General features: G+C 38.5%; 1 protein-coding gene across 6 annotated transcripts in view; it reads left to right on the top strand.

The window, feature by feature from the left end:
* GAB1 (GRB2 associated binding protein 1) overlaps nucleotides 1-13,058 on the top strand; it is a 102,093-nt gene that overhangs the window by 73,402 nt on the left and 15,633 nt on the right. For 3 of the 6 annotated variants that reach the window (XM_075150069.1, XM_075150068.1, XM_075150067.1), the window contains exons 4-6: nucleotides 4,931-5,535; nucleotides 7,704-7,789; nucleotides 8,089-8,299. In XM_075150069.1, coding sequence (XP_075006170.1) covers nucleotides 4,931-5,535; nucleotides 7,704-7,789; nucleotides 8,089-8,299 — 902 coding nt within the window. Of the gene's footprint in view, nucleotides 1-4,930; nucleotides 5,536-7,703; nucleotides 7,790-7,995; nucleotides 8,300-13,058 lie in introns of all 6 variants that reach the window. The other 3 variants (XM_075150066.1, XM_075150065.1, XM_075150064.1) reach the window with 1 other exon arrangement.

Genomic DNA, 13,058 nt, shown 5'->3' with positions numbered 1-13,058 from the left:
CGATATAGACCTTTTCCTATGGAATTAGAGCTTTGTGTATCTGCGTAGCTTGTTACTAAGATGATCAGTTAGAGCGCACGCTGTGCACTACCCCAATCCACCTCCTTACAGGTGAAGAAAAAATAAAATGGCTGCATCATTTTCCTATTAATTTCCAGACTTGGAACAATTTGTCTGTGTATTTAATACAACCTTTTTTCCTTAGTGTAAAATGCAGAGCTTAATAGATGTAATTAAATAGGCAGGTATTGTTACTTGAATGGTTTATTTCTGACGTTTTCCCTTTAGACTTTAAAATTGCCGATATGCAGAGGGAACATTTTCTATTCTAATTTTGCATGTTACTTTATAGGTAATCTGGGAACTACTGAATTTTATTTCAAAGCTTTGGGGTTCTTTTCCAGGTGAGGTGGGTAACTGCGAAACATAGAGGACGTGTCCAAGCTGGCTCTTTGAAATTTTTAAGAATTGTGGTGTTTCAGAACTAACAAATTATTTTGAAATGCTTCATTATGGTGTCATGCAATGCACCACGTACTGTTGTGAGAATACCTTGGACACAGCACTTGCAGCTGTAATAATCATGCTGTATTTTGTCTAAATAGTTTTATGCTCTGATCATTGTTGACTTCAGAAAGAGCATTGTTCAACTGCAGCATTTAGTGAGATTTTAAGGTTCGTATTTGGATCCTAAATAAGAAAATGCAGCCAAAGACTGTTTCCAAAACCCTTATTGTTCTGGCTCATTCGAGAGGTACATTGAAATACTAAACACTGTCTTCCTCATCTTTCCTATGTTTATGAACCAGCCAAGGGTCACCCTTTCTCTCAGAAGAAGGGCAGGAATACCTGCTATTAGAAGATTTTGAAAGTAAAAAGATTCCACTGCAGTGAGTGAACAGTAGCCATTCTTGGAACGCGTGTGAGAAATTAATTACAGAGCCATTAACTTGCCTGAAAATATTGTTTGTTTGAGATGCATCTTGCATGGTGTTCTGTGAGTTTTAACAGAAAAACTATGTAACTTTGGCTTCCATTTTCTGGAAATAGAGCTGGTTTATTATTTATTTATTTATTTATCTAGCCACATTTTTACTATGCTTGCTGTTTCTGTCCCAGACTGCTGGCACACAAGAGCAGTTTTGCTGCCACTTTGTTCACAGTATTCTGTTTAATCGGTCATATCGATTCCTGCAGATGGGAAAAGACTCAGCTCCAAAGGATGAGTGGTCAAGCCAGACCGAATACAGCATGTTCAAAAATGGGATGATTACCCCTCAGACTAAAACCCTTTTAAAACTTTTTGCCTGGGTCTCTGTCAACAAGTAGTTTTTAGTACGTGGAGGCAGGCTTTTTACTGGGCTCCCCCTGCCTCAACACCCCACCTCTCCTCTGTCCATCTAAATGTCCAGTCCCCGTAGCTCAGCAGGCTGGACAGTTATCTCTTCTCGGTATGTGGAAAGAGGTGTCCAGCCCTAGCACTGAGTACGGAATAGTTTGGCCACTTAGCCTGATTTGCAGATATGTGATGCCCACACGTGATAACACTGAATTCATGTCAGACATCCTCTGCTTATAAATAGAGTGAGGAGTTTTCATTGTGTTATATCCAACTTTGCCATTATTTTAAACTGAGGTGTAAAAAATCATTAATACTGATCTTAACAACCAGTTGCTAATGGAATATTTAAGCCAATGGATGTTTTTGTTGAGCTGTTCTGAAGTGCATAGGAAAAATTAAAATTTTCAGGTAACTTTCTTAAGTGCAGAAGTCATCAAGCATCCTGCATCTGAAATCCTTTTTACAAAAAAAAAAAAAAAAAAAGCAGGGGTAAAGTCTGTCCCTGAATTCTAGTCCTAACTTAAATTTCCTTGAGATAACATGAATCAACTACACATTGTAGATTTTCAAAACTGTACATGGTTTTCTTACCGTGATCAGTGGTTAATACTGATTTTTGAAAACTAGTTAAACTTCAGAGGCTGAATTCCCTGTCTTCATTTTGGCATAAACTGCTTTCTTGGCCCGTGTTTCAGACTGTCTTCAAACTTTTGATCTTGCAAAATGAGGTTGGTTAGAACCCATTCATATTTTGAAAACTATTTTAATAGACTAAGAAGTTGATTCCAAAAGATTACTTTTAAAAAGGTGAAGTAAATCAGAAATGCCCTCTTATAATGAGAAATGTAAGTTGTTGCCATCAGCTGAGCTAGTGACAGGCCTGGCTGCCTCATGTGTTATGGTTTTTGAAAGTCTTCTGTTTTCACAAGTGCTTGTGGTCAAGAAAGAAGAAGCAGCATTTACTTAGACCCAGAAAAACTCCTACATTTCAAAATGATAGCATTTGTTGCTTACATATGATGGGTAATCCTTAAGCACTGGCATCGTACATGTGCTGTTGTTGCATTTTGAGCTTTGGTTATATACTCCTGCATGCTTTTGTAAGATAAATGTAGTGTTTATATTTTATTTCTGTAGTTTTGGAATTTTTTTCATTTTAAAGTATATCCTAGTGAACTGGAACTAACAATTTTGGTTCTACAATTGATTGTCAGTGTCCAGCTTCTCTAGACTGCCCACTTTATTTTTTATAGCATATAAAATACAGATCACAATTCTTGCCATGCTTGCTCATGTAAAACACACGTGACTTTTGCTGGGACTTTGGTCTGAATGAATACCACAGAACTAGAAGAGTACGTCTAGAAAGCGAGGAACTCCTGAATAAATCCTTTGAGTAAAGAACAAGGGCTGCAGCAAGGGCTAAGCTCAGACTGTTACTAGTCACACAGTATGTTCACAATTTACTATGCACTCTGTAACCTCGTGTAGTTCCTTCAGTCCTATGTGCTCTATTTTTTGCAAGTGTGTTAAACTTCCAGTGGTTCATTAGTGAATTTTTGAAGCTCTGAGGCAAAGGAAGCAAACTGTTAGCAAACAAGAGATACGTTTTTGATGATCAGCATTGTAAGGAATATAGGAAGTTTCAGTTCCTTGGTTGTGACAAGGATAAATACTTAATGAGAACGTTCTCTTATTTTTGGGGGTCTATTAAACTAAAAGCAGATAAATCTTCAGAGTCACCTAGAAACCAGTTCTGACCAGTGAGACAGAACTTAAATCTATGTTTAAAACAGTAAACAGAGCAAAATTAGTGTCCTTTTTCTAATGAAAAAACCCCACACCAAAAAAACTAAGAACAAGCTAATAGAAAAAGGTGATATAATTAAAGCCAGAGAAGAACTCTCATAAGCCGCTCGGACTGATGGAAGATTGTATCTTTGCTATTAAACAGAACAAAAAACAGTTGGTCAGGTGAACGACATTTTTCTTGACTGCAGATGTCCAGTCTAAGCTAATCACGTCGGTTCCCTTGATAGCTGGCAGAGAGGCACTTTGGGAGTGTGATTCATCGGGTTTAGATGGATATCTAAGAAGAACGGATTGTGTTTCACAGAGCCTCCATTTCTCCAATGACTGCAGAGGAAACCCAAATGAATAGCTAAACTGGATTCCTTTCTCCTCAGGTTACCAGAACCCCAGGAGATAAATCCAGCTGTCCTCTAAGAAAGAAAGTTTTTTGCGATCTTATCGACAAATTGAAATTTGAATAATAAATTCTGGTTGTGATCACTTTGAGGTAGAGAGCCTCTTAAAAAATGCTTCTTGTGGTAGTCATGCTGTTGATTTTTATGTATTTTATTCCTCAGAAGTTTTCTAAACGGCATGATCCAGTTGTTTAATAGAGCTTAGTAAGAGTAGTGTAGCAGCTATTCATCGATACACATGCATGCTGAAATATTTACATACGTATGTATAATTTAACACAATGGTATAGTACTGTGGTTATGAAAATAGGAAATATCATGGTGTGATTGATCAAAAAGTGTATGGACTGCATTAACTCCACCTGTGTTAGTATTTTGCCACTGTCTTGACTTTTCATTTAAGCAAGGAGTCAGACTGATAACAGAATTTCTCTGTCTGGAGCAAGGTAACTGAAGAGGTTTACAAAAAAAAAAACCAACCAAACCAAAACAAAACCCAAACAAAAAAACCACCAACAACAAAAAAAAACGATTGCAATGTGTTTACTTTCCATGTAAGCTTACTGGTACTGATTAGTACCAGTATTAATGAGTGCTATTCTCATAAAAGATGGAATTTCCAAAGAAATCAAAGATAAAGTACTGTGCATTTTTATCTAACAACACTGCCTTAACTTGCATTCAAGAAAAAAGCACTCTGTTGCACATACATCCTATGGATTATTTTTTTTTTCCTAAAGAGCATGCTATCTTCCTCCTATTTCTGTTCTTATCTGTTATTTCTCTCTTATGTATTTATGTATTTCGAACCAGTTTTATATGGTCCGTAGATAACACCCTTAAGTGCATGCCTAAAGTTAAAAGCAGTCGTATTTTTTCCTCCAATGTCTTTTTCGTACTGATTAGAACTAGCAAGTACTGTAAACCCAAGGATTGAGTGAATTAATTTTACTTTTAACAGTGCCATTAAAGTACTGCTAGTTTGCAGCATGGGTTAAAAAACAAAACAAAACAAAAAAAAACCACACCACAATAAAAAAATCCCCCAGCCCCCAAACAAACTCTGCTCCAAATTGGCATCGTGGAAAGAATTTGCTTTATGAAACATCGAGTTGTTGTTTAACTGCTGCTAAAGCTCCACACTTGTGTTATCTGTTTCACATGCATGGATTTGTATGTATGTAGTTACTTAGGATCCTTCTTAAGTACTACTGTTTGTTTAATAATTGAGTTCCTGCATTTCATTTAAAAAAAAAAAAAAATTGAAAGAGACTGATAGACTTTTTAGTTGTTTACATTTTAAATGTTGTGTTTATTCTTTGTAATGTTTGTTTTTCTTTATATGTTCATCAACATTTTAATCTTACAATCTTATGTGTAGATCTCATGCTGACTCGGCAAAATCCAGCTCTTCTGAAACAGACTGCAATGATAATGTGCCCTCCCACAAAAACCCTGCTCCATCAGCGAGCAAGCATGCTGTGAATGGCTTTTTTCAGCAGCAAGGTGTCTATGACTCCCCACCTTCTCGTACTGGGCTGACGCTGGCAGACTGCAGCCTTTATAACCTGCCTAGGAGTTACTCGCAGGATGTTTTACCGAAGGCAGCGTCTCCATCTGGGACCGATGCAGAAGGAGAGCAACACGTTTTCAATACCCCGTCAGCAACATCTTCATTAGACGCACAGATGAGACACATCTCCATTAGCTATGACATTCCCCCCACACCTGGAGGTACTTATCAGATTCCACGAACTTTTCCAGAGGGAACGTTGTCTCAGACTTCAAAACTGGAGACTATTCCAGATATTCCTCCACCTCGGCCACCAAAACCTCACCACGCTGCAGATCGATCTCCTGTGGAAACATGTAGCATTACTCGCACTGCTTCAGACACTGATAATAGTTATTGCATCCCTACAGCAGGAATGCCACCCTCACGCAGTAATACCATTTCAACTGTAGATTTGAATATCTTTCGTAAAGGTCAGTATCCCATATTTTATCCTGCTCTTCCAGAATTTTTGTGTTAAATGATGTAATCTTACGGTGAATGATGTGATATGAATGATACGAATGGGCTGAATGATATGAAGCGCATTTCTAGCCTTTAGAAACAAGTGTGTAGCCCTTCACAAAGCGGTCTGTGGCCGCAATGGTTAAAATATGTAAGAAATAGGAAAAAGAGAAGATTATTAAAGGAAATCATCAAAACAGCAAAGCACAGAATATCGATAAGGGATGTGTATTGCACTGCGGCATTCAGTCTTTGCTAAAAATATTTGAAGACCTAGACACATTTATGGTGCTACTTGTCTTTAACAGCAGTGAAGAACTAATCATCTTTTTTCTGCTAATAAGCTCATATAGCTGAGTTCAGTACTGCTGTTATCAGTCTTTCAGAATGACCAAAGTGAGGTTAGCGTATAGTGGTCCAAATCTGCAGAAACCGAAAGCGTTTCATGAAGGTCAGTGGGACTTGGTGTATACCCAGAGCTTTGAGATCAACCCTGATCTGGTGATCGTTGCCACCGACCTTTATTTCTCTCCTCGTGATAGATATGCATACTGCAGTTTTTAAGTAATATTAAAGTTGTTCCTTATAGTCACCTCAATGTTGGTATTCCAGATGTGCTGGTGCATTTTTTTTACTGTTTTTCCTTTAGCAGCTGGGTGTATTTCAGGTCCCAGCAAATCTGGTGGAGCTACTTTTACTTAAAGAATTTGTTGTTTCTTGGGGTTTTTTTCTGCCTGTCTTTTTGTTCCTGTTCTTATTCTTTCAGCTTTAAACTCGAGAAATGCAGCAAGAGGTAGAGATTGGGAAGCTGATACTTATTGTTACAGAGAGCAGTTGTTCTAGTCTTGTTAACCACTCTTGGGCTGAGAGTTTCATTTTTTTTCAGGTTCCTGAGGCAAGTGGGCATTACAGTGTTATTTTTAAAGTCAAATTTTAAACTGGTTAGAGTCGATGCTAATGTTAAAGGAGAATTGTTTGAGTTGTGCTAGGTACAGGAGGGGAGGCTGAAATGAGGAAGGGGACAGGGCTTTTAGAAGAGGCAATATACAGAATGGATGTGATCATGCAGGTGCTCAGATAGTATTAATCCTGTTTGTCATTGATTTCGTAGGCTAAGTGTAATAATGCTGGTGGTTGTTACTGTTTTAAAATGACAAAGTAACACCCTGAAAGACCCTCGTTTGCCTGACTTATCTTCTCTCATTTTGCTAAGTTTATAAGCGAGTACTCCTACTCTAGAGCTGAGATTGTCAGCCTCAGGAAGAGTAGCCTTTCTGAAAATACTGTTTTAATTTGGCACTTAATAGCAGAAGTGTTTATTTTTCCTCTGAGGTGGAAATCTCAAAAAAAACTTCAGAGCTTTGTTTCAGGGCAAGGCGGGCGATAAAACCCAGAGTTTGCCCACAGTTTCTGTCTTGGCATCAGGAGAAGGGGCATGCCTGTTGCAGGGTAAGGCAGCCTGTCGCCCGCATGGGTGAGCGGGACCTGGGAGCCAGATGTCTCACAAACACCCCTGTCCACCCGCGAAGCAACCACAAAGCTCAGGACCTTCTTAATGCGGACTGCCAAGAGCCAGGACCCTGAAAACGGAGAGACCTTCGGTTCTGTAGCGGTTCGTTCGAACTCAAAGCCCCTGGAGACCGCGCTGGGGAGCTGAAAGCAGGGGGTCACCTCTTCCAGCCACAGGTTGAATCCTGTTGAATCAGCACTTTCCAAGAGAAGGGCGTTCAGTCAGAAAACCTTTCTCCAGACCCTAAATTACATCTGCTGGTTGTTTATTTTAGAATAGGTTTTTCATGAGGGCCCAGTATCTCAAACCCCACTCTTACTAAATTCTTACACCTGCCTATTTGAAAGGAAAACGTTGCTGCTTCTTTAAAAGGAAAAATTACCTTTTCTTTTCTTGCCATGGAAAAATGGCACTATAAGAGCTTCAAGTTGTGACTGATGAGTGCTAAGTTTGTTTGTGAACACAGTCCTCTCAAGTATATAGATAAAATCTATGGGCCAGAGCTTCAGAAGGTGTGTTTGTACGCTCTCAGAAGCAGACAGTAAATAACAACAGACTCTGGATGCCTGCTGCCAAGTGACAGGAACAGGGATGATAAATAGCCACTTTCTCTTCTTGTTTCTTTAGAAATTAGTTCTCAAGACTGTTATGATATTCCACGAACGTTTCCGAATGACAGATCTAATTCATTGGAGGGCTTCCATAACCACTTTGTAAGTATGACTTGATCTGATGAGAGGCGACAGTGACAGTGCTTGAATGCTCTTTGTTCCCATGTGAAGAAGCAAGCTGTATGGTGTTTGTGATTTTTCAGTTTCGGTAGAATATATTTATCTGAGTAGATTAGGTTAAAAAACTCATATGATTCACAGCTGATTGCATAACTTATTTTGTTAAAGGAAATATATGTTAATTCTAGAAAAACAGAAGCATGTTGACAGTGGGAAGTGTTTCAAGTGAAGAACTAGATGAAAATTATGTCCCAATGAATCCCAACTCTCCTCCACGACAGCATTCCAGCAGCTTCACTGAACCCATCCAGGAAACAAACTATGTACCAATGACACCAGGCACGTTTGATTTTCCGTTATTTGGAAAGCAAGTCCCTCCTCCTGCTCACATGGGTTTCAGGTCCAGTCCAAAGACCCCTCCCAGACGGTCAGTACCTGTTGCAGAATGTGAGCCACCGCCAGTGGATCGGAACCTCAAACCAGACAGAAAAGGTGAGGAAAATGTCCAATAGAAGTTGATTTTTATCATCTAAAAAAATAACGTAGCTCTCCCAACTTCTGATTAGTGGAAAATTATCATATTTTTAGAAATTCTAACAAAATAATTTTTATCCTATGAGATAGCCATAACATAAAGGAATCCTAAGATTATTTTTAACCATATTAAAACATCACAATAACAATGCCAAATACAAGCATAGGTTTACATTTCATTGCTGTAGTTACTAATGAAAAAATGACACAGAATTGCTAACACTCAGAGGTAGTGTGAGTTTTAGTCCTTACACATAGAAGACAGCTAGCCGACTTGTGATGGAGAGAGAGCACACAAGGCATTGGATAGAATACAAATTTATAGCCGTAACAAGGCTTGGTACAGGATCAGTGTACGTTTTCACTGTATGAAGTAAAAGTTAAAAATAACTTATTTGACTATTTTAGGTATCTGCTTTTGATGTAAACATTGTTAGAAGAAATTAATTTTTACAAGAAGAATGAGTGGTATATTGTGCTGCTTTTTAGTCCTACTCAAAGTATGCAATGGTCTTACAAAATCTTACATAGAATAATTCTTACAAATGTGTTCAAATGAAGGAAGAATTAGATTGAAGAAATAGTGTTTACTACTAAGTAGGTAATGTTAAGTCCTCATTTCAGTCTGTAAAAGCAAGGAAAATCACTTGATGTTGGAGCTGCTTAATGCTTAAGTGTTAGTGGCCACATGGGGCAGTCATGGGAAGATGTTAACCTGTGGGCTGTGAGGTTACCATATATATTTTCCTTGGGATCCAAATGGGAGGAGGGAACTGCTAATTCAAGCCAGCTCTTAAGATAGGTTTGTTTTGTCACAGGAGCTGGGTGCCATGCTTATATTGAAATTTATATAAACTGTAATAGGTGAAAATTTCCTTGCCTCTATAGACTGTGGTAGATTAAACAAAGTCATAAAGCAAAAGGAAAACTAGCTTTATGTGGAAATATTTTAAACTGCTGAATGTGTGGAAGATGACTGTTACGAATCTGAGGAAGCTGCAACAGCTTCAATGACAAAATTGAAAAAAACCCAAATTTTGGAGGGTCCCTTCAAAGTTATCCTAAAAAATGAATTTTTTGAATCTGGTGTGTACTGGGTTTACTTTTCCTTAAAATAGGATTATTTGGGTGACCGGTATTCTTAAGAAACAAAGAAGATACTGTTGTGATGTGTCTATAAGAGATACTTATACAGAGAATCACTAATAAATAGCTTAGACTTTCCAGTTAATCTAAAACGTTTTATCAGCCAGCCTATCAGAAATACAGGTTAATGCTTAAGGAACTTATTTCCCTACTAGGCGGTTTTTCAAACAAGATAACTAACTTTCTTGTAGAAGTGGGAACTAAAGAATGTTAGATCAAATGTCTGCACTATTTTTTATTTGAGTAAGTCCTATTTTTAAAATTATGTGCTTGAAAAATTAGCATTTACATTGAGAATGGCTGACTTCATTTTGAGAAAACTCGATGGCAAATATTCAGATGATCCAAAATATTCACTAACTAAACCTTTAAATCAGTATTTTTACCACTAAGTGAAAACAGCTTGTAATTAAGTGAAGTAGATAATATCGTTATGATATAGACGATCTCAGTGTGAAATGGGAAGCACCACGTCTCATTCTGGCTGCCCATCTTCAGAAAACGAGGCATGGCATTTTTCAAGACCTTGGCTCTCTGCTTGTGTCCAATTGTTTCCGTGTTACCAGACAGTAGTTTTGTTTCGTTCTTAAGAAATACTGGACAGAAACAGATTGATGAAAGCCGATACTGGAAAATATTCTCAAAATAAACACTGAATTGCTTTAAAATATTTTCCCTGACTGGCCACTTTGTGTATTTTACTAATAAAATGTTTGACCTTCAAAAGTAGTAAATTTCTGTGTTGAAAAGCTTCTCGCTTTTGCTGTTGGCAGTGCAAAGCAGTCGCAGAGATGTCTGCTGGGGCAGCATCGCTGCTCTTGCATCTCTCTTCTTGAAACTGAGTTAGTGTTTCGCATTCTAAAAGTGGCGTGTAAGGCTCCTGCTTTGCTCCCGTCCTCAAGTGCTTTACAGGTAGAAAGAGCTAGCTAACATCAGGGAAAAGGTTTTTAGATGTACTAACATACCTCTTAATGAGTGTAGAGTGGCTGGTTGTATTTTTCGCCTGTAGACTTTTAGAAGCTGTTATCACTGTAAAACAATATGATTATTTAATATAATTTAGAAGATAAAGTAATTGTAAAGTAAAACTGTCCCCAAAAGTAAATATTGTATAGTAAATGCTTAGGGGCTGAAAAAGACTTTGTGAAGATCCTGAGCTACCAAGAATGGTAATGATTCTGATTTATCTCTGAGGGTTTTATCTTAGTAACACACACACACTGGCTCACTCAAATTTTATCAAGTGTACAGCTGCGAGGCTTCCATTGTTGTGAAGAGCAGATATGCTGACACATCAGGATGGTAATATATTCCCTTTTCAGTAGTTGAGTTCTCCATGCAGATAACTCCTTCCAGAAATACCTTTGGGAAAATGAAACTGCAGTTCCTTTGGAATTAAAATAGGATAAAACTCTCTTAGTGGACTGTTTTAGTGGACCCTTACCTAACTAAAACGAGTGTGTGCTTTATATTGTACTGTGTTGCTTTTCCAGCTTTCAAGTTCTTGTAGCAACTTCTATTACCAGGTTGTTTCTGCTTCTATAAATGCACTACAATGGTCTTCTGCTGCAAATTAGTGCATAGAAAGTATCGAGTTGGCCAGTATGTTCAATCAAACTTAGGCAGGCATAGAAAGGGAGGAAGTGGTACATAAAAGAGTTACCTTCTGGGTATTTCTCCTTTAAATGTTTTGGGTTTTTTAATATGCCATTAGTTCAAGAATTTCTGTTGAAGACGGCTGCTGCTTCTCCAAAAGGTGGTATTGCTGCAGAGATCAGGTGTGTTGGTGCTAAGGCCTCCAGCTATATGAGGGCCTATCTCATGTTCTGTCTGAAGAAGCTGCTTTTTTTATTGCTTACAGATTGCTGCAAAAATAGTGTTTGCACTGCCTCCCAGTAACAATTCCTTTTTGGTAGCTATCCTTACTGAGAAGTATCACCATCACCTTTCAGGTGAGCATTAGCTCTAGCTCAGTAATGTTTCTGTCTGGGCCAGGGAAGTTTGTTACGTTCGGTGCTAAAAAAAGCACTTGACAAAGAAATAACGCAGTGAAACTAGCACATAAAGATAGAATGCACTGCTCTTTGTTGTCAAATGTGTACGCTTAGCATCTCCTCTATTTCTTCTTTGGTTTAAGGGCTTACTGCTTATAGGCAGTATAGTTTGACAAGGGTAGAAGATGGAGGGCTCGGTGATGGCAGTGGCCATTCTGTTGCATATAGCCTGCTCTCCCCTCTGCTGTTTCTGGTGTGTAAACCTGAGATGAAACACATACTCGGATACTTCTGGTTCTGCTGTCTTTGAAGAAAAATGTGTCAGGCAGCAAGGAACTGGCAATCTGTCTATCAGCAGCAGTGACTGTAATGTGTATGTCTTCACAGTCTGATATAAACGCCTGATGTTCTGGATAATTTATTAAATTGTTAAAATTCTCCAAATTTTTAAGAATAGGTACAGTTATATAGAAGTTGCGAGGACTGAGTTAAGAAAAATCAATAACCACGGGTAAACTAAATGTAGATAATAAATAGGTCTAAACTTCACTAAAGTACGTGCACGTTCTTCTGAGGAGGGTACTTGCACACCCCTGCTGTGAGAGCCTGAGGCTCTTCAGTCTTCCCACCTTCCTGGGCCAGGAGCCGTGGTGAGCTACGAGATACCCTGTGTCTTTTTCCACTGGTTTCTAGAAGAGGTTTGTTTTAGAAAATGGGTTAAAAAATAATAAGAAATTTTAAAAAAATAAATATATATAGTCTTGAGATTACACTACATTTTCATGTAGTTTCATTTTTCTAGCTCACAGCTGCTTCTGTAAATGTGGGGAGCTTCCAGTACTTTCTGGAAGTCTTGAAAGTAATTTCAAAACATGGTGTTGGCTTCCTGCCCCAATAACTTGAATCAAAGTGCTTTACTATTTCTTTAGAGAAGCATACCAAAAGGTAAGTGGTATATTGCTTGGGACAAAATGGAGAGCGTTTGGCCAGGTGCTTTTCTGCATTCACCTGTAATTGGATGACAAAAATAATCTCTTTTTTAATTTGTTTTTTCAGGGTGCTATTTCTTTTACTATAAAGAACCATTGCCTATATTGATTTTGTATTTCTGCTTTTTGGCTGCTTTAGCTTGCCACGGTTGCATGAAGTCCTGATGCTAAATTGGAAGCATTGTTGCTAGCAAAAGGCTTCAAGCAGAAGAGATATTGCATCCATCCATGCAGTTGGGTCTTATTCTCTGAATTGTTCAAAGACTGTGACTGGTTCTGCCACAGAACGGTTATGTGACATTTGTTTTGACAGTCACATGTTTCTTTCTCAAATTACCATTTATCCAAGAAGGAGCCATAGAATTGAAGGTGCCCAAAAGCAGTGAAGGAAGACTCCCTAGACAGCTAAGGCAGCAAAGAGCAGCCAGGTTCTCTTCTGCTCCACCTCGTACTTTCCCTGGGGCTCTTCAAAATATCTGAAAAGGGTTGTGATGCGAGGCAGTGGATGCTGTGATCTCTCCGTCCTGCTGTCAGCTTGCAGGACTGCACTGAACGTTGCGCTGCTCCACAGGGAACCGCTCCGTGTAG

Source organism: Calonectris borealis, chromosome 4, assembly GCF_964195595.1.
Source record: "Calonectris borealis chromosome 4, bCalBor7.hap1.2, whole genome shotgun sequence".
NCBI classification, from domain to species: Eukaryota; Metazoa; Chordata; class Aves; order Procellariiformes; family Procellariidae; genus Calonectris; species Calonectris borealis.
The sequence above is the reverse complement of the archived record's forward strand: the minus strand, read 5'-3'. Positions and strand labels throughout refer to the sequence as shown.